This window comes from Pinus tabuliformis, chromosome 3_2, assembly GCF_031772625.1.
Source record: "Pinus tabuliformis cultivar Carrire ecotype Pingquan chromosome 3_2, CPIR1, whole genome shotgun sequence".
NCBI lineage: Eukaryota > Viridiplantae > Streptophyta > Pinopsida > Pinales > Pinaceae > Pinus > Pinus tabuliformis.
The window spans coordinates 680647261-680670447 of NC_142302.1; the positions used below are offsets into that span (position 1 = coordinate 680647261).

Genomic DNA, 23187 nt, shown 5'->3' on the forward strand with positions numbered 1-23187 from the left:
ATGGTCAAACCCTTCCAAAACTGGTCAAACTTCAGATTTTGGCCCTTGCAACAGAATTTCGGCCTGCTGCAACAGACCTGCAATTTTCGGCCTTCCTACAACTCTGCAATTTCGCATGTGTGGGATTTTTTTGGGCAGATTTCCTTCTCTTTCGACCTTGCTTTATCTCTCCTTGACTTTGACTTCTTTCCTTGTCCTTTTCGTTGATTTTTCTCCTGCTTTTTCAAGAGATCAAACTTGCTTGATGTGTTCTCCAAATGAGGTCAAACTTCTCTTATATATACACATCTTTAGGAGGTCGAATTGCCCCAAATAGAACTGACTTGAAGAGGCAGGGCCGACTTGGTCTTGTAGTGATAAAAATTGACATTTTGACTTGAAACAAAATTCTTTCTACACTTTCTTATCAAAATCCAAATGGGACTTGACTTCTAGACTTATGACAAATATTCTTTTGACTTGACAAACCCTAGAAGCATGAAGAACATGCTTGACCTAGAAGACAAATCAATTTGAGCATGAAACCCATGCCTAAAACAATAATTATTTTTCTTCTTTTCCAGAAATATACAATGTCATAATTACAAAGGTAATTATGATGACGGAATCTGGTTACATTTTCCAACATGAGAGAGAGAGAGAGAGAGTAGGGGCATAACTGCTTTTCTGGACTTCTGGACTTGAAATAATTTGACAGGCGCCTTGTCCATTGGGCCATGGAGTCTGGTTCCCTCTTAGGTACATTTGAGCAGTTAACACACCCTCCTTCCAAGATTAATCACTTTCTTTGCGAATAAAAACCCTCATGCAAAATACGAAATTTCTAGTTGAACTCTCTAAAGATAACCTATCATGCATGTTAAAATATCAAGAGATTAGGGCACATGGTTCTAGGAAAGGAAATGTCCAGAAATAAAGCCTAAAGTCATGGAATAAGTGAGAGTCAAAATAGTATGTTGGGCTAGGCTAAGTTTAGGAAAGGAGATACATTAAAAATAGTAACTAGGCCTCTCAAGTAGGGCATAGCACCTCCTAGGCGAAAATAATAATTGTGGGCTTCTATATTTGCAAGAAAACCTCTTCTAGGCCATGTTTTGCCCTAAAGTCAACAAACTTATAAATAGTAGCCACTTCTTATGCCAAATAAATCAAATTTTAAAATAGTAAGAGGCTCTTAAAGAGGGTTGAGTAGGATTAAGCAATGAACAAGGGCTCAAGGAAAGGGGAAGGAATCTCATCAACTAGGGTGCATGAGTTCAGCTCATATGGAAGCTTCACAAGGAAGATAATACCTGAAAATAGCAAGAACCAAGTACCCTTATGTGGGCCCACCAAGTGCCTTCTTGTTCATGCCAAAAGAAACTAGCCCTGACATTCAAAAGTGCTCAGAATGGCTTGAATTCTGACACTGTGACTGTGTCCCACACTGGGTATCCAAAAGTCTAGTGACCCTGTTAAAAGTAACACTGCTAAAATATGCCAGAATTTGTGGTCATGGAATTAGCTAAAACTTGAACCTCGAATAAATCTTCGAACTGGGTACTCAGTTATGTAATTATCCTCTAAATTGGACCAGACTCTAAAATTGCTAAAAATAGTAGTTTCTAAAATTAAAATATGCTAAAAAATAGCAAACTGTAAATATAGAAGTTGCTTCATGTGACCTGAAGTCATCTTGCTGGATGCTGAGGTAAATGGGATGTGACTGAGGTAGTGCGCAAATAGCACAGATTAATCAGATAATGAAGTGCCACTCATCATATTCATTTATGCATGACAATATATATTGATGGGAATTTATTAAACCGATGCAACCATGCTAAACTGGAGCTAGTTGAAGTAATATTTTGTTTCAATGCCATCATTCATCCATATGTTATCCTGCACGGTCAGCTAGTTTCGAAAAAAGCTCTTCAATTTTTCATTTTCATTGCTTTGTTCTTGTTTGGCATTAAGATGAAAGGTTTTTTTAATATTCTCAAACTCATACAAAGATAAATGAAAACAGGTCTAACTTCTAGGTGTCTTGATTGAGACAGCTTGCAGGAAAGAACTCTCACCATATAATTGAGGCAACTTTCAAAGCATTTGCAAGAGCTCTTCGGCAAGCAACTGAATATGATACTCGCCGAAGTGGAAGCATACCAAGGTTTGTGGTCTAAATCTTCTCTGCTCATTTAAGCAGTGCAAGATATGCATTCATACATTTTTAGGGTGTTATTTTTTTATTTGATTCCTGCTGCCGTATGTTACTTTTTCTGAACACATTTTTTGTATCAATGAAATGTTTGCTTTACTCAAGAGAACTATCGGTCACTTGGGTCTTTTCGGAGATTTGTGAATATAAGACTTGAAAAAGTGGAGTCATACTGAGATTGGGATATATATCTGCTATATTTATATGGATAATTTCATATATAATTTTGTTTTGCTTGAGAGGTTATTTTCATATTGCTTATGTTGCATGATCATTTTTTGATCCCTTACCTGATATCAACCAAGCAATTCATTTTTTAAAACAAACTAGTGTATGTTTTCATTGGTTCCAGATTCAGTGTATTAGATAAGTTTACTACTATCCAACAAATGACCAAAAAGTAGGTCAACGGGACTGCTTAGTGCATAAGTGGCAATATAAAGTGGGAGCGTGAAGTCACAGTTGACGTTTTGTTTCTATGATACACAATCCATCATCAGGACAATGAACAAGAGAGATAGAAAGATGATGAAGAATGCATAATGAACCAATTAGATGATACAAGGTCACTTGCATTAGGATTCAAGGTTAGATACAATATATAAAATATTAAAATTCTATTGTTGTGACTCTTGTGACTAGCGTCAACAATTAACGCTTTAGTCTTAAAAATATATTTTGTCCTCAATGTGTAATTTATTATTTTGTAAGTAAAGTAACTTATAGCTGTTAGATATGTTTTTAGGAATAATTTTAAAACAGTAGGCATGTTGGAAGAGAAAATACTAGCACTAACATTGAATAATTTCAAATGTACATTTGTATTATGCAATCAGAATATGTGTTAGAGAACTTTAAAGTCAGTGTTAGTGGCATGACATGTATGCTATGACCAATATGTATCATCTGCTGTTAGTGTTAGTCTTCTGCGGTTAAACTATGATAACAGTGTAAGGCACTATAAATAATGTATTTGAGAGATGATCAATTCAAGAATTTTGTCCTCATTTATGATAAGGGTGCAATCCTTGCCAATGAGAGTAGTAAGGATAGGGATAATTTTATTAATGTCGGACAAGTGACCACAAAAGTACGTTAATGAGACTGAAGAGTACAACTAGTATGAATACAATGTGGGAGTGCAAGAGCATGTCCTAGAAAATGCGGAAATAATATAAAGAAAGAAACCTACATAAGGATACCATTAGAACATATGTATAAAACCTTCACAAAGAGATGGTGATACAAAACACCAAGTGAGTCCCTTGAGTCTAATAGCTAAGGGTGCAGGGGGTGAAGTGAGCACTGGCTCATTGTTAGAGTCCCCTAGATAAGATAAGATAAGATAATTTTATTAATGTCCTCGGGTGACCACAAAATTAGGTCAATAGGACTAAAGGAGACATCCAGTGTAAATACAAGACATGTGGGAGGGAAAATGCAACTCCATTGTAACTCCAAAGCTAATAAGACTAAGATATGACCAAAATAAAACTAACATGGAATAAAAGTACTAATAGAGAATGTATAAAGTGATATGAGATGACCAAAAATGAGAAATGAAACGTATGTTTGCTGCTGGACTGTGCAACTCCAAAGAAGCGAGGGGGGGAGTTGGAGAGCCCAACTGTATGATCCTTGGGGGATGTACGAGCAAGGAACACTGCTAACATCTAAGGTCGAAGGAAGGAACTCTGAATGGATCTCTGGTTGCTCCTCTAGATTTGGGAGGTAGATTGACGAGCATGAGGTTCTCTACTTTGGAGTCATTTGGAGTTGATCTCTCTAATGCTCTGAGAATATGTAGCATCATGTGTAGATCAAGTTCAACACCTCCAAACTGGTCTCGATGAGATTGGGTAGACTCCTAGAGGGAGAGGCTGAGGAGAAACCTCTGGGGTCTCCACATCATGTTGGCTGGTGCATTCTAAGACTTTTCTTGTCCTTTGTTACTCCAATATGACAGATCAATAACGAAGTATGAGATAATTAGCCAGATCATCCTAGAGTGGGTCATGACATGCAAGAGTTGAAATCTATGGCTGAAAATCTCCCTGATGAAGAGGGCTAAACATCTCTAGAATAAATCCTTCATGGACATTGTTGACTACTGAAGTTGCACCTGAAAATTTTTGATGACTCCATGCCCGAAGATATGTCAATGTCAGAGCCTTCATGTTCCATCAGATTTCACTATATCAACAAAGTTTTTTAACTCTAATTTCTTCTTCTCATGTTGTACTCAAATTCCACAACCATTGCGGGGATGATGTAAAGTGATACCAGTGTGATGAATTGAATCATGTAATAGGCCTAGGTAACTTGGAACATTGTCATAAAGTGAATTTACTGTGGGAGATTTTTTATATTTGGTTAATTATTAGGTATTTTCGAGGACTTTATAATTAATGGAGTTTTTTCCTCCAAGCATAACCCCAAAACCGGAGTGCGGCTTGATGGTGAGGCCTTGGGTGAGTCCCAGTGTCTAGAGCCATTGTATATTGCCATACTAGATCACTCATAAAATTTTGTGGATTTTGAATAGGTCTAGGGGTCAGTTTTTTAATTCTTTTAATTTTATGCAGGGCGGAAGTTTGAATAAATTCTGAATGTAAAATGTAATAAGTGATGTCTAAAGAAGTTGTATGGGGTATGTGTACTCAAAATTACACCTCTCGCACTCAACATTCTATTATGACACTCTTTGAGGGGTAAAAAATAAGTTCTAGAGCCTCAAAACCCACTTTTCTTAAGTTTTGTGGAAAATGTGACAATAAATTAGCCCAACAATTAAATAAATTGGAGAAAATAAATATCCACATATGCTAAATGATGTGGAAATGAGGTGGAATATCATCAAAGAGTCAAAGAGTGATGTGGACACCACCATGGACCAAGAATCAAGGAGAAACATGTGACAAGAAAGGAAAATCGAATTTCTTTAGAGAAGACGAGTTCTCAAGGATATATCCCACGATTTGTGGAAACTAGTTCAAGTTTCAAGCTCAAGTCTTGAGTTTGGTTGGGGTTCAATTGAGTGAGGTGGAGAGTGGTCTCCTACCACTCCACTTCACTCTCCCACATGTTGGCTCATCTCAACGAAGTCTCCCTCATCAATGATTGCATGGGCCTCTAAGGAAGAAATCGAGGTGCCCCTCGGGAAATTCAAATTGCATGGAGGAGAATTGGGATTGTCACCCATTTGCTTTGGGATTCTCATCATTTTCCTTGGGATTAGCTCCCAAATTTCTATTTAAGTGAGTAATGGGCTCTCACTATATATTCATGTTATGAGCTATTGGGCTTGAGGAGACTGCCATTTTGTACACTTGCATTTTGCTAATAAAACAAAGACTTTGGGGTATCATTAGTGGCGTTATCTTGGCTATCTTGAGGTGATTTCTTTCCATACTATTGTTACTGTGCTTCAATTTCTTATGCATTTGGTTCTTGTTAGCTTCTATTGCCATTTGTTGTGGATCTATATTCACAAGCTACCTTGCATATATATTTGATTAGAGTAGTATTCCAGGAGTGAAATTGCTATTTGATTTTGGAAGGAATTTTGAACAAGCAACTACTTTAAGTTTTATGTGACAAGTTTGACTCATTTGTTTAGCATTTTGTGTTTTTGGAGTATATTGTCTCATTACGTGTTGATCTATTACTTTGATTGTGCATCATACACTTTGGAGCACTTTACTTTGAAGCAATTTACAATCTAGTAATCATTCATTTACTTACAAGCAAACAATTTCACTTTTGGTTGCATTTCAATTGGTCTAGCTTCATTTACTTGGCATTTTGGCTCGCATGACTTACTAATGCATGCTTCATGTCAACTTGTGTTTAATTATATTGTTCATTGGTACATCTTTTTGAAGCATTTACATGAAGCAAAATTGCAGATTTTGATCATTAATGAAGCTTATATTTACATGCCATTTACTTTTGCAAAGATTGTCAGTAATTTTGGGGGTAATTGAAGTCATTGATGAAATCGTATTTTGAGCAATTGATCCACTTACTTTGAGGCATTTTCGTTTGCAAGCACTATTAACATCCAAGCACCCCATTTAGGCATTTTAGTTTAGATCTTGTACACTTAAAATTTACCTCCAAGCATCAGCGTCGTTGTATATAAATAATAGGGCCAAGATTTTCCTTACAAGTTTTTCCAATTGGTACAAAGTAAGGTAAAGTGTATGACCCTGTAGTTATGAAGATCGCTTTGTCCCCTTGTAGGAACGAAGGCACACATGGCTTGTAAGGATTAGGGGAAGGGTATCGTTAACGAAGACAAGTGCTTCCTCTGCCCCTCTTCCTTGTAGTTATCCCAATCTTTACCCTTTGGCAAGAGGTTGAAGAGAGAATCTCTCACCTAGAATAGGCATTTAGTTTAAAAACTTACCAAGATAATTGCATCTCACCTCACCTGAGTTGCATATCATTCTAACTCATTTATTTCAGAGCATTTTCCAATTTACTTGCAAGCTTATCTCATGTACTTGTTATGGAGAATAACCTCGCTATCCATTGAAGTTATCAATTTTTTTGTTATTGAAGCATCTCATTTAGCGAGTACAACATTTTCTTTTGCAAGTAATGTTTTGTTTCATTTAATTTCATTTGCAAATCATTGTCCTTTAAATTGCTACTATGCATGCTTATGATTATGAATGATAGTATCTTTATGTGAGCATCTCTTTAAATATCTTGCAATTGGTAGCTTTCATCTAACATTGATTTGTTTTTCAAGACTACTTATCATCTCATTTTTGTTAAAAAGTGTAACTAGGTCTGGTCTTCATAATGATGTGTAATTGTGATTTTATGTAATTGATGCAAAGAAGGAAAATAAAATTATTATTGTAATGCTTGTCTCATGGGTTTCATGAGCAAGGAATTTTATTTTTAGTTAAGGCTCCCATTGTGAGCCCTTAGGATTGGTCATAAAGTCAAATTGAATCAATGTGCAAAATCATCTCCTTCAAGATGGAGTAAATAATCTACACCAAAGGACATGTCAGCTCACCCTCACTCAAGTCGGTTTATTTGATGGGCAAACCACTATAAATAGGGCAACTCAACTTTCATTTGAGGCAGAGAATTTTGGTCAAGAAACTCTGCAATTAGGAGTGTGAGAAACACTTGGAAATGAGTCTCATAACGAGCGAGAAGAAGGTAGAGCAAAGTTGTTTGGGTATGTTTTAGGGCTGATATCCACTCACAACTGTGAGGAAAAGGAGTGTCACTGCTACAGAGAAGGGTTGAAGTCTTCCTTGCTGTAATAGAAGTCGAATCAAGAAGTATATAAGTCAGTTCATCAAGTCGAATTGGAGGAGAAGGCCATTCAGTCCAAGCAAAGAAGATTGAGGGGTTAAATCACCATATATCTCTCACATGTGTTGCAACTAGGGTTTCCAAGGAGGCCGAAAAAGTTGCAGGTCTGAAGCAGAGAAAAGGAAGCCGAATTCTGAAGGGTAGCCGAGAAGAAGGAAGAAACAGAGGTTTGACTATTGTTGACTCAAGCAAGAAGGATCTCATCAAGGAAGCTTTGTGTCTTGGTCTTGGAGGGCTCTTGGTCAAGGGTCTAGGTCTTGGTATTCGTCAATTGAAGTCTCTATAAGAAGAAGAATTCGTTTGGGTTTTCCTCTCGAGTGAGAGAGGTTTTGGCCCTGGATGATCGCCTATATTCTGTGTCTCTTGTCTCGTTATTGTTTATGCTTTGGTAGTTGTTTGATGAAGAACACTATAATAATATAACTAAAGAGAAGATCATAATCTAATGAAGTAAAAAGCATTCACAAGCAATTACCATTAGAAAAGAAATCACCTAATCTTGCTATGCCCTAGATTTCTCAACATGGTTTCAGAGCTAAGGTGACAAAGTCAAGGAAGGGCATCTTATCAAGGGACACTCAAGGATAAAATCTCGAGAAAGACATCAAAGCAAATCTAGAAAATCATCTTGAAGTCAAGATCTACAAAGAAGTGTCGAAACACTAGATGGAAGAAGAAAGTCTACACCAACAAGAAGTCTTGGATATCTCAAGAGACCACAAAGACCCTACTCAAGTTGAAGGACTTATACTTTTATTTCTAGAGAAGCAAGATCAAGGACATTGTCATCATCTTCAGAAGTTCTAAGGCAGTTTCCTCTCATTGAAGCAAGGAGCTGACCATTATAGAAGGTCATCCAAGAAGCATGAAAAGGTCATCATTGATCATCATCAACAAGGGCATTTCCATCAAAGGATCTAAAGTGATCTCCTTTGTGAAGTCAAGGATCACTCTTGAAGAAAACTATCTTTATCAAGGAGAAGTTTTCTATTATCTATATCATCATCACCATCAAGGAAGCAACAAGTAGAAGGAACATCCTATCAAGTAAGTATATTTATGTCCACACCTGAATTTGTCAAAACATCTTTTTTGCAAGGAAAACAACAAATTAGTTGGGGCTTCAAACTACCTTGAATGGAAGAAGAGGACAAATCTGAATCCCATTGAAAATGAGGTTATGGAACATGTCAAAGGATCTATCACCAAACTAGCAAAAGACGATGCTCAAGCACTTGCAAAGTTTATGAAAGGGGAAGTGAGGGCTCAAAGGATTCTCATAGAATCTATCAAAGATCCCCTCATTCCATATGTATCTAAACTAGACATCTCAAAAGAAATATATGACAAATTGGTAGAGTTGTTTTCTGTAAGCACTGCAAGAACTCTACAAGCTAAGGATATCAAAAGAAGGAATAACCTCATACTTTATGAGGATATCTGTAATAAGAGATCAACTTCAAGACCTGGGAGAAGTAATGTCTGACAAGGAGATGACCACTGTAGTACTAAATGCACTACCAGAGGAATGGGGTAACTTTACTTTAAGCATCTATGGGAAGAAAGAAACTACTCCATTCTAGGATCTATGGTCATTATGTAAGATTGGAGAAACCAGGTTGAAGGCTAAGACTGATGTGGGATCCAGTAAGCAAAATCAAGCATATGCTACTATGACAAAGAGAAGAGGAAAGTTTGGGAAATTTGGCTCTCAGAATAAGAGAAGGAACATGGCTAAGATTCAATGTTATGGATGTCAAGAATATGGGAATTACAAAAGAGATTGGCCTAGGCTCAAGAAGGATAATAACAAAAGAGGTAGAGAAAAAGCCCATATCACTGAAGAAGTGGAGGAAGATGAAAAGAAGATGTCCAAGAAAGAGGAAGTAAGAGATCTCTACTATGATTGAGATAATCTTCCTCACTTAGTTGTTTTCAAGTTCCTATTTTCAAGTCTTTTGTTGTAAGATATGGCTATCATGATTCTTTAAGAAAAATGATGGGATGCATCATGGCATCATAAAAGCATTAAAAAGCAAGAGCTTGTGACACCATCATAGAGAAGCATGAAAGATAGTTGAACTCTATGGAATGTTGGAAATAATACTGAGAGGGGGGGTGAATCAGTATTATCTAATTCTTTTAATAAATCTTCTTTATTTGTTCTTTGAATTGTTTTTGCATGTCAGTACCATAAAATAATGAGCATGAACAAAAGAAAACAGATAGTCACACCAAAGAACACAAGATGTAAGGTGGAAACCCAATGTGGGTGAAAACCACCTGCTGCAATATGTCTCTATCTTCTTTCAAATTAGAAACTCCTTTTACAATGGTTTTGTACTGGTGCAGTCCTTTACCAGTACGCAGGCTGCAACCTGCAGAGAGCTACAACTCTCTCTCTCTCGTTTTCCAGTCTCTCCTGGAAGGGAGCTACAACCCCCTACTTCTTTTCTTACAAGGACCACTTTTCATAAATTTTCAAACTGGATCCATAAGCATCAAATAATCATCAAGTATAAGAGAATCACCCAGTCAACTGTAGTAACCAGATCAACAATAATAGGACCAAACCCAGAACACAACAATGATAAACAAAAATTTTAAGAGAAGTAAGCACCCTGCTCAACTGCTCGCCTGCTTACGTAAGCACCCTGTTCAACTGCTGGCCTGCTTACAGTACTCACCCTGCTCAACTGCTGGCCTGCTTACAGTACGCACCCTGCTCAACTGCTAGCCTGCTTATGTACGCACCCTGCTCAACTGCTAGCCTGCGTACCTCGCTCTGAGTCCATTGAACTGCCTGCGGACCTCCGCACCTGCAACCCTTCTGTGCCTGCGTATCGGCGCACCTGCAACCCTTCTGTGCCTGCGTACCGGCGCACCTGAAACCCTTCTGTGCCTGCGTACCGGCGCACCTGAAACCCTTCTGTGCCTGCGTACCGGCGCACCTGAAACGCTTCGTTCCTGCGTATGTACGCACTTTTCTCTCACTGTACCTGCGTACCTTCGGGCATAGATGATTTCAAGACTTCAGAAATAATCCAGACAGTCAGATCTACAGATCTGAACATGCGCCGAAGGGATCTCGGTCCATCAGTAGATTCGCCTTTTTTAGATCTAGACCAGATCTAGCCCTCATAAGATATTCAACCAAAAACATGCTCAAGCCAAATGATCTCCTTTGCTTTATATAGGAAAGCTCTTCCTTAAAACATGGATCAATACCACGAGCCGACACCATAATAACACAATACTGTCGGCTAAATACCAAGAGTAAAACATAAGAAAACCCCACATGTGAATTTCTTTGCCTTGAAATGTGTGCACTGGGGGTACGCACCTCCTGAACGGGATAACTGCGGGTATGTACGCACTTTATGTAACACTGACATGCGTGTACGCACCTTATGCAAGGTGTACCTGCGTACCCCTTATTTTCTTCAATATTTGATAGCTGATCATCAATCTCTGCTGCTGACTTGAAGTACTGTGATCTATCACATGAATGGGTTGCCATCAAGGACAACACTTTAGCCATAATGCCAACAATCTCCCCCTTTGGACTTGATGGCAACCTCAAAGCTTCAGCTTCATTCTCCCCCTTTGACATCAAGGGCAAAGGGTTATGCTCCCCCTAAGAACATGCTCCCCCTGAATATGAACCAGATCTGCAACGAAGAACCATAATCCACCATGAAAGAGATAGAGACATATTGCAGCTACTTCCAAGATCTCCTTCTGCACATCCTCCATAATGCCAACAATGCATTATATGCTCTCCCTGAACCTGTACCATCAATCAGAAGAGGTTCAGCAATAAGATGATGCATCAGCAACCCCCAGCTTTTGCCTGAGGTATTCAAAAGTGTCCCTGGGCAATGGTTTGGTGAGAATATCAGCAACTTGTTCCTTAGAAGGAACATACTCCAACTTGACCTTCTGTTCAAGCACTTGTTCCCGGAGAAAATGATACTTGATTGGTATGTGCTTGGTTTTTGAATGCATAACAGGATTCTTTGAGATGCTGATTGCACTTGTGTTATCACATAAGATGGGGATTGGTGGTGTACAAGTGATTTGAAAATCCTGCAAAGTCTGCATCATCCAAAGGAGTTGGGTGCAACAAGATGCAGCAGCAACATATTCCGCATCAGCTGTAGACAAGGCAATCGAACTCTGTTTCTTGCTGAACCAAGATACCAGTCTGGAACCCATAAAGAACGCACCACCACTTGTGCTTTTCCTGTCATCCACGCTTCCGGCCCAATCTGCATCTGTATAAGCATGAAGTGTAAGATTTGTATCTCTAGGATACCATAAGCCATAATTTTGAGTCCCTTGAAGATATTTGAAAATTCTCTTCACTGCCTGAAGATGAGTCTCCTTCGGATTTGCCTGAAATCTTCCAACTATTCCAACTGCATGCATGATGTCTGGGCGGGTACCTGTCAAATAAAGTAAACTTCCAATCATAGATCTGTAGGTTGGTTGATGTACTGCTGTAGATTCATCATTTGCACTGAGGCTACATCCTGTGACCATGGGTGTACATACTGGTTTTGCATCCTGTGACCAAGCCAAAGTTTTGACTCATAGCTTCTTCATTGCTCCCAAAAATAATGTCATCTACATACACAACAAGTATTAGCAATTTGTCATTTTCAACTTTTATATAAAGATTGCTATCTACCGATCCTTTTGAAAATCCTTGTTGATGAAGATATTTGTCCAAACGGTAGTACCAAGCCCTTGGAGCTTGTTTGAGACCATAGAGAGCCTTTTTCAATCTGCATACAAGATTTGGATCATTTCCAAGAATGAACCCATCTGGCTGTTCAATGTACACTTCTTCTTCCAAGTCTCCATTCAGAAAGGCTGATTTCACGTCCATTTGAAATACTTTGAAGTTTTGAAAACTTGAGAGAGCAAGGAACATTCGGATGGCCTCAAGTCTTGCAACAGGAGCAAAGGTTTCTTCAAAGTCTATTCCTTCTTGCTGCGCATACCCTTTACAAACAAGTCTGGCTTTGTTTCTAATTACTTCTCCATTTTCATTCAATTTGTTTTTGAAGACCCATTTTGTCCCGATAACATTCTTATCTTTTGGTCTAGGAACCAGCTCCCAAGTGTTGTTCTTTTCGATCTGCTCAAGTTCTTCATCCATTGCTTTCACCCAACATTCATCTTTGCATGCCTCTTTCACATTTTGTGGTTCAGTAGAGGAGAGTAATGCCAAATAGCTTGAAGCTTCTGCAACTGTTCTTCTTGTTTGTACACCTGCTTCTTTCTGCCCCATAATCTGAGATTCTGGATGGTTCTTCTGAACATATCTGGATGGAGTCTTTTCTTCTATTCTTGTTTGGTCCTCTGGTTCTTCTTGAGGTTCTTCTTGAGGTTCTTCTTCTTCATCATTCTGTCGTTGGGGGTAGCCTTCATCTTCTTCGATGTCTTCATGATGTACTTGCCTAGGAATGTATCCCTTCTCATCAACCACTACATCAATGCTGTCAACAATTCTGCCAAGTCTTTTATTGTAGCATTTGTATGCTTTGCTATGTGGAGAGTAACCAAGAAGAATGCCTTCATCTGCTCTAGGTTCAAGTTTGCCAAGCTGCTCATCAGTATTCTTGATATAGCATTTGCTCCCAAAGATTTTGAAGTGCTTTACTGAAGGAGTCCTACCACTCCAGAGCTCATGAGGAGTTTGAGTGTTGTTCACCCAGACATTTGTTTTGTTGAGAATAACAACTGCAGCATGTGTAGCTTCACCCCAGAAAGTTGCGGGAGTTCCTGACTCATCAAGCATAGCACGAGCCATTTGTTGGACTGTTCTGTTCATTCTTTCCACAACTCCATTTTGCTGAGGAGTTCTTGCTGTAGAGAATTCTCTTCTTATCCCATGTTCTTCACAGAAATCGAAAAATTCATTTGAAGTAAATTCCCCACCTCTGTCGGATCTGAGGCACTTAATTTTGTGACCTGATTCATTTTCAACCAAGGCTTTGAAGGATTTGAATTTTTCGAATGCTTCATCTTTGTGCTTCATAAGTCCTAACCAGACAAACCTGGAGAAATCGTCAATGAATAATATCAAGTATTCTTCTCCTCGAGGTGTTCTTTTCCTGAAAGGACCGCATGTATCTGTATGTACTAGCTCAAGAGGCATGCTAGCTGATCCTTCTTTCTCTGAAAAGTTAGTTCTGGTTTGTTTTCCAAACTGACATGATTTGCATATGGTGTTGTCAGGAATTTTGATATCTGGAAGATCGCGAACTGCCTGATATTTGCATGCTTTCCTTATTTGTGAAAAGCTTAGATGTCCCAACCTCCGATGCCATAACCAGTGCTCATCATCCTTGCTCAGATAGCATTGTTGTTGTCTTTCTTCAAATATGTACAGATTATTTGGAGTTCTTTTGCCTTTGATCATTGTTTTACCTGTATCAAGATCACGAACAAGACATCCATTTGATCTGAATATAACCTCGGTTCTTTGATCACACATCTGGCTGACACTTAGAAAATTATGCTTCAATCCATCAACATACAAAACATTTCCAGCCTTGACCTTTTCTTTTAACTGAGCAATGCCTTTTCCTTTTATAGTTGCAGGAGTATCATTTCCAAAAGAGACTTTCTTTCCCTTTTCTAGAGTAGAATAAGACTCAAGTTTTTCTTTATCACCTGTCATATGCTTCGAACATCCACTGTCAATGTACCATAGATTTTCCTGTCCCTCTGCATAAAATGCTATCCCACATCTTTCTGTTTGAGGTTCCTTTATTCTCCATGTTTTGGTGCTTGAGGCTTGTTCCTTTTTCTGCTGAAACCTGCTCCTGCATTCAGAGTCTTCATGACCAAAGTTATTGCAAATAGAACATTCAACTTCATTTTCAAGAACCGAAAAGTTGTTATAGGTCCTTTTTGTAATCCCCGTCATACTTCTTTGTTTTTGAGCTTCCCTAGTCATGATCGTTTTATATGCAACACATTGAGCTACTTTGTGACCAAAGTTATGGCAAGAAAAGCATTGTCCATTGAAGAAACTTCTGCGGTTATCGAATCTACTAGCCAATTGATTGTAATTTCTATTGTCATCTATTCTTGAACCAAATTGAGAAGATTTTACCTGTGGCTGGTTGTAGCTTTTGTTCACCCTTAAGATGGATTGCCCCTGATAGTTTCTGTTTGTAATTCGTCCCTGCTTTACCTGATGATCTTCATTGTACTTTTGCTCATTTCTTCTTGCTGCATCAAGATAACTTTTTGAGGTGGATGCTTGAAAAGTTTCTCCATTATAGCCCAGACCTGTCTTGTTTAGTGGAGACCGCTGCACATTGATAATCTCATCCAAAGTTTCAGATCCTTTGACAAACTTGAGATTAATAGCTTTTGTTTTCTCAATCTCTTTTCTAAGACCAACAATTTCACCTTCTAATTTTTCAAGATGTTTTTCCTTTTCATCAATTTGAAATTGTAGAGTAACAATGATCATGTTCTTTTCTTCTATACATCTCTTGAGTCTAGTAATTTCATCATAAAGGTTATCCACATCTATAACATCCATATAATCATCATCTTCAAATGCCATTAACAACTTATATTCATTACCTTGTTCATCTTCGTCACTGTTTGATAGACCATCACTATCTTCATGAGTGTAGTAGCTTTTCTTATTTGCATTCTGTTTCTTGTTCCATCTAGCAGGTTCCTTTCCTTTATCCTTATAAGGACATTTTGCAGCATAATGACCTATCTTCCACAAGCAAAGCATTTAAAAGGTAACTTACCTCTGAACCTTCCAGAACCCCTTTGAAGATTTCTGACAAAATTTGATTCTTCTTCCTCTTCTTCTGGGACGTGGCTCGCTTCATAATAATCTCCTTTGCCTGATGCCTTGAAAGCAACTTCTCTTCTGTCTGATGGACCTCCCTTTCTCATTTCATAAGCAGTTAGAATTCCATGTAGCTGAGACATAGTAAGAATTCGTAGATTTTCCTTTTCTTCTATTGCAGATACTTTAGATTCAAACTTGGAGGACAATGATCTTAGAACTTTTTCAACCACAATAGCCTCTTTTATTTCTTCACCCAAATTTTTCATACAGTTAACAACCTCATCTACCCGAAGAAAATAGTTAGCCACACTTTCATCATTATACATTTTGAGAGTCTCATACTGAATTCTGAGAGTTTGAAGTTTAGCACGCTTTACCTGTTCATCTCCTTCATAGCTCGTGACAATTTTGTCCCATATCTCTTTTGCGGATTTATAGTGCATTACCTTCATGAATTCTGATTGAGATATACATCCTAATAGAGTACTGACTGATTTCGCATTTGTTTCATACTTCTTTTTCTCGGCTGCATCTGTAGGAGTAGCTGAAGGAAAAGCGTAGCCTGTCTCTACGATGTCCCAAACTTCTGTACCAAGAGATTGAAGATAGGCAGTAACTCTTACCTTCCAATAATTAAAGTTTGTCCCATCAAAAACCGGTGGCCTGATTGATGCTTCTCTCTCGTAGTTGCTCATGATGAACGATCTACCTTCAAGCGATCAAGCTTCTCTGAAGGACCTGCTCTGATACCAATTGTTGGAAATAATACTGAGAGGGGGGGTGAATCAGTATTATCTAATTCTTTTAATAAATCTTCTTTATTTGTTCTTTGAATTGTTTTTGCATGTCAGTACCATAAAATAATGAGCATGAACAAAAGAAAACAGATAGTCACACCAAAGAACACAAGATGTAAGGTGGAAACCCAATGTGGGTGAAAACCACCTGCTGCAATATGTCTCTATCTTCTTTCAAATTAGAAACTCCTTTTACAATGGTTTTGTACTGGTGCAGTCCTTTACCAGTACGCAGGCTGCAACCTGCAGAGAGCTACAACTCTCTCTCTCGTTTTCCAGTCTCTCCTGGAAGGGAGCTACAACCCCCTACTTCTTTTCTTACAAGGACCACTTTTCATAAATTTTCAAACTGGATCCATAAGCATCAAATAATCATCAAGTATAAGAGAATCACCCAGTCAACTGTAGTAACCAGATCAACAATAATAGGACCAAACCCAGAACACAACAATGATAAACAAAAATTTTAAGAGAAGTAAGCACCCTGCTCAACTGCTCGCCTGCTTACGTAAGCACCCTGCTCAACTGCTGGCCTGCTTACAGTACTCACCCTGCTCAACTGCTGGCCTGCTTACAGTACACACCCTGCTCAACTGCTAGCCTGCTTATGTACGCACCCTGCTCAACTGCTAGCCTGCGTACCTCGCTCTGAGTCCATTGAACTGCCTGCGGACCTCCGCACCTGCAACCCTTCTGTGCCTGCGTACTGGCGCACTTGCAACCCTTCTGTGCCTGCGTACCGGCGCACCTGAAACCCTTCTGTGCCTGCGTACCGGCGCACCTGAAACCCTTCTGTGCCTGCGTACCGGCGCACCTGAAACCCTTCTGTGCCTGTGTACCGGCGCACCTGAAACGCTTCGTTCCTGCGTATGTACGCACTTTTCTCTCACTGTACCTGCGTACCTTCGGGCATAAATGATTTCAAGACTTCAGAAATAATCCAGACAGTCAGATCTACAGATCTGAACATGCGCCGAAGGGATCTCGGTCCATCAGTAGATTCGCCTTCTTTAGATCTAGACCAGATCTAGCCCTCATAAGATATTCAACCAAAAACATGCTCAAGCCAAATGATCTCCTTTGCTTTATATAGGAAAGCTCTTCCTTAAAACATGGATCAATACCACGAGCCGACACCATAATAACACAATACCGTCGGCTAAATACCAAGAGTAAAACATAAGAAAACCCCACATGTGAATTTCTTTGCCTTGAAATGTGTGCACTGGGGGTACGCACCTCCTGAACGGGATAACTGCGGGTATGTACGCACTTTATGTAACACTGACCTGCGTGTACGCACCTTATGCAAGGTGTACCTGCGTACCCCTTATTTTCTTCAATATTTGATAGCTGATCATCAATCTCTGCTGCTGACTTGAAGTACTGTGATCTATCACATGAATGGGTTGCCATCAAGGACAACACTTTAGCCATCATGGCATCATAAAAGCATTAAAAAGCAAGAGCTTGTGATACCATCATAGAGAAGCATGAAAGATAGTTGAACTCTATGGAAGTCACCCATGAGAAGATATAGCCCTTGGAAACCTCATTAGAAACATAAGTGGTACTTATGGGAAAATCATCTAGTACAAAGCTCATCATACATCAGTCAAAAGGAAACATTTGCTGGATGAGGATGCTGAAGATCCTCTATTGGAATCTTCGTCGGAAGGTTCACCTATCAAAAGGAAGTAAGGGTTTCATCAAGAATTCCAACTTCTAGAATTCATGGGATTGTGGTATGATGACAAAAGAGGTGAAGTAGATCAAAGGATTGAAGTTCTTTCAATCAAGGAAGCTGCTGAAGAAAGTCTGGATGACATAAAGGAAAATGAGGTATGTATGCTTACATTTGATATTGTAGAGTCATGTCATATGGTTGCAAGTAAACATGGATAAATGCTCTATCTCGAGAACATGATCAAAAGAATGAATCTCCTCCTTTGAAAGGATGCAGGAAAGCACGAGTCACACATTGTCTAAAATCAACATAATATGTCCTCATATGAAATATGAAGTGGTTGACCGTGATTGGAGGAACTTTGATTAAAAGCTCCTAGGAAGAAAATGTGTGAAGAAAGAAGGAAAGAGATCGTGGAATGTGGAACCATGAAGAAGGCAATCAACATCTGAGGAATAAGAAATTTGACTAGGATATCTCCATGAAAGATATGAGGACTTTGATGACCAACACCAACCCTCCCTCTTCGAGATCTAGACATCAATACATATGCCAACCCGATGTCCTCACAGGCATTTTACACACACGATGCCCTAACACATCAAATCTTTCTAACCTCAAGCATGCTTTTCAAAAAATTTGAGAGATTTACTTGAACAGTCGCAACCCGAATTAGTAACAACCTTTCAAATACTCATCAATAAACACAAACCTTCGGGGTCTTCTGACATCTTGATGTTGCCTCACAATTCATCATAGTAGGACTTCGAGGCTTTCCCAAACAAATCTTGACAAAGGTTTCCTCAATCATTCAACTTCCTTTCCTACTTCATATACAACAACCAAATCCAACTTTCCTTCTTTCAACAACACCTCAATATGCATTCTCCAATTTCTTCTTCAAGGTATCCATCATGACTATAATATGCCCTCCCTCTCAACTCGGGAGATATACTCTTTTCTTTATCCAGGCTCCCTCTTAACTTAGGGAGATCAACTTCTTTTTCATAACATGGGAGAATCTTTCATGGCTTCCATCCTTCTTGATCATCATTCATGTAACTTCCTCCATCATGCTTATGAAATCAACTTTACGTACGAACATCTTCAGCATTTTGAAGGTTATGTACCAGCACAACTTAGATAGAAAGTACAACCAAATACATATATAGAAGCATGAACTTAACTATATCAAAATCATACAATAATGGAAGCATTAGACTTTAGACATCAAATACCTAAACTTTGTTAGGTTCATAAACAACAAGAGACACATACTTCTATACTTCAACTTCTTGCTTAGGTTAGGTTATAACCACTAAATCACATTAGTAACTCAATCAAAATATCAATCTCATTATATCTAGGGCCTCAATATTTCTTCCAGAGATATGACATACTCTACTATAATATATTGCAAACCCTAGAAGCAATTCAAACAAGTACACTTACAATGCATCTAACAACTTTAGAATTCATACGTTAGACTTCTACTAGAATTTAATGCATACATGAGACACTAAGCCTTAGATGTCAACAAATAAAACAATCACAATCTAAGATTTCAACGATATGACCAACTTCTACTAGGATTTGATATAAACCTAGATTTTTATCATCATAATGGAAACACTAACACCATATCCTAGAATATCAAACTTCGACTAGGACTTAGTTAGAAACCATAGAATTTACATATTATGAACAATTAGGTTAGCTCATATACATATCTAGAATTTCATAATCATGCACAAGCATATCCATATCCATTAGGTAAGCCCAAAACACAAATATCAATTTAAAGTCATACATATAACAATCTAGATCAAACTAAGGTTTTTTTGATCAGACAGACAAACATGTACCTAGGGATTCATTCCTTGGAACTTACTCTTGATGCATAAGGGTTTTACTTACAAACCCTAATTTACCAAAACTTCAAGGTCTCGAAACACATTACCATCCAACCCTAAAGGACTAGGGTTTCCAAAACCAATGTTACCAGACTCGGAATCGGCAATAAATCGGCGAGGCAAAAGAGCGAAGAGTTTTAATCGGATCGGGAAAAAATCGGCAAATTCATTAAATAAAAATATACACATATATTGAATTAAAAAAACCATTTTTCATTAATATTGGGTAAAGGTATGTCCAAACAATGCATAATATCAATAGATGTCCAAAATATCATGAATAAATAAGTATCTCATATATGTTATGAGTCCACACATGATCCAAAGCACTGAGTCTTGAGTCCTTAGAAGCATATGCTTCTAAAAGTTTACAAAAAAGTTAAAAACTGCATACTAATCAGAAAAAAATCAGCAACTAAGAGTCTAAGACTCTTAAGAGTGAGAACTAGAAGCGATTCCTCCCACTCCTTCGCTTGCTTGACTCTCAAAGTTCTCCAAGTCATGAAGGCTGAAAAGAGGAGGCTCATCTAATTGAACCCATTCTGCCGCATTTGTAGCTTGCAAATCTAACTCTTCAAGGTCGATTGGTGAATGATCAATACCTGTCATTATCATGAGACATTGAAATGTGAATTAAAATTTCACTTTGAAGTTTGAACTTTAAACTTTTAAAGTACGAACTAGATTATGAAACCTTCAAATTCAAGCTCTCGAATCTCACCTTGTATTTGTTTGTTGCGAAGTCGTAGATTGTAATGGACAAATACAAGGTCATTCAAGCGCTTTTGTGTCAATCGGTTGCGCTTCTTAGAATGTATTTTCTCAAACATGCTCCAGTTGCGTTCACAACCTGAAGCACTGCATGCTTGGTTTAAGATTCGAATGGCAAATCTCTTCAAATCTGGCGTATCACTACCAAAGTTTTGCCACCAAAGACCTAGCAAGTGGTAAGGGTTTGTGAGTAGAAGACTAGAAGTACCAAATTAGTAAATAGTAAAAACTTAAAAAGAAAAGAAAATTTAATAAAACATTTAACATACAAAATAAAGTTTAAACAAATTTAATGAATTGATGAAGCCTTCAAGCTGGGTACCTGGCAACATCTTTGACCTTTGTCTTATAGCACTGGTATAGGCAAACAATTTAGATGGTGCCCTACAATCTTGTAGTTGGGAAAAGACACGACTTTGTTGTTCTGGATCAGGGAAGCACCTTTCCAAGCATGTCATAAGTCCTCTGCCAACCTCCCCATCCTCATTAAATTTGCTCTTATCATAAAAATATTGTGGGTTTAAGAAGTACCCAGCAGCATGTAAGGGGGAATGCAATTGCCTATCCCAACGTGCATCTATAATGTCCCAAAGAGGCATATACTTTGTCTCATCATCCCCATATCTTCTTTTGATGGCCTCCTTTGCGAGATCCATCGCCTCATAAATGTAACCCATAGCGGGTTTGTCACCATCAACCATCTTGAAAGTTCAAGCATTCAAATTTAAAGAAATATGAAACATTGTAAATAAAAAGAAGCTTGAAATGAAATTTAAAAAATGAAAAAGTTAAAAGACTAAAAGTACCTGAGAACTCTAACAAGGGACTCCGTCACAGCAATAATCTCTTCAGCATCTTTCCAGAAGCCATCATTAAACACAAGTGCAGCAATTTCGATGCCTTCAGGGGTCTTGGAATGTTTAGATCCCATCCACTCAGGTCCCAAGAACATCCTCTTCAGATTTATCTTTTGCTCAACCACAGATTGCAAAGATATGAAATTTGTTGCAAATCTAGTCACTGCAGGTCGAACAATTTCTTTACCTTCAGACTTCAGTGTATATTCTCATAGTGTTTAGGACAATAGTGTGGTTGTATAGGTATTTGGTTATGGATTTTGCCTTCTCCACAACCTCATGTATCCAATGAAGCTTACCAATGTCCTCAAGCATTAAATCTATGCAATGGGCAGCACAAGAGGTCCAAAAAATAGTGGGGTGCCTCATCTCAAAAAGTCTACCAGCAGCCATATAATTCGCTGCATTATCGGTGACAATTTGTACAACATGTTCTTCTCCCACTTCTTGAACGACTTCCTCCATCATTTCACAGATAAGTTGGGCAGTCTTAACCTTATCTGAAGCATCCACTGACTTGAGAAACATTGTGCCTGCGGGACAAGATACAAGGAAATTTATTAAAGTTCTATTCCTCTGATCTGTCCATCCATCACTCATGATGGTGCACCCTGTTTCTACCCATGATGAACGAAACTCAGCTAGCACAAGCATGACATCTTCAACACTCTCTAACAACATATCTGTCCTAAGGCTCTCTGATGTAGGGGCTTTGAACCGTGGACCTGCAGCAGCAATTGCATCAATCATAGCTTGCCAATAAGGACTTCTGGCACAGTGGAAAGGTATGTCAGAATAGTACCAAAAGTTAGCAATGGCCTTCCTTGCCTGACTATGGATATTTTTTTTCCAACCAGTGCCATCCAAGGTAGGTTGGGAACGGGGTTTTGTGCGGGGAGCAAAAAAGGTGTTTATGTTTCCACCTCTAGTGTTGAAGGAAGGAGTTGAAGGACTCACATGGCTTTGAGTTTGACTTGGCCTTGGAGGCATGTGTGGAAAACTTGGGAATGGCATTGAGGATTCAACAGATTGAGGTGACATGGGGCTAGTGGCAGAAAAAGTATCAAGTTCAACTCCAACAGTTCCTATTTCAGCATTTTGCTTTGCTTTCTTGGCATTATGCTGCTCTAACATCTCAAGGGCCAAGGCTGCTTGGTGTTTGACATTGTCGTCAACCTTGTCGCAAATACCTATATCATGGCCAGTTATTTGTGCAAGGTGGAACTTGAATCTATAAATGCCTCTACTACATTTTGTTTTGCAAAATTTACAAAGGAGCCTGGGGTCTCCGGGAATCCTGTCACAATAAGCCCAAGCAAAGTCCTTCTCTCTCGGCATTGTTGTTGCTTTGAACTTGTGTTTAATTTGTGGCTTCTGTTAAGATTTGGAGTCCGGCTTCTATTTAATTTGTGGCTCCTGTGAAAGACAACAAAAAATCAAATTTAAAAATCATCCAAAAATTTAAAATATGCTAGAAATTTAAAAAAGTAAATGAAGACAGATGTCAGTAAAGTTGTAAACAAATAAAAGCAGAACCCTGTGCTTGGAATCTGGATTATTTCTCTCTCTCTAGTGTACTTGTGCTGGGGTTTATTTTTCTCTGTAGGGCTGCACAGTCTAAACCTCAGAGCTTATCATCAGTGATCACAGTCAATATCAATGAAACAGGGGTTTATTGGGTCCACCCACACCTAATTTATGAAATAAATTGAAGGAATTATCTGTTAGACAACAGGGTCAACATTTTCATACTGGAATCTACTGGGAAAATTCATAACAGTG

The 23187-nt window shown here is 38.5% G+C and overlaps 1 protein-coding gene across 2 annotated transcripts in view; it reads left to right on the forward strand.

The window, feature by feature from the left end:
* LOC149182476 (uncharacterized) overlaps nt 1–23187 on the forward strand; it is a 271544-nt gene that overhangs the window by 239096 nt on the left and 9261 nt on the right. For both annotated transcript variants that reach the window (XM_089416867.1, XM_089416868.1), the window contains one exon: nt 2040–2149. In XM_089416867.1, coding sequence (XP_089272993.1) covers nt 2040–2149 — 110 coding nt within the window. The remainder of the gene's footprint in view (nt 1–2039; nt 2150–23187) is intronic.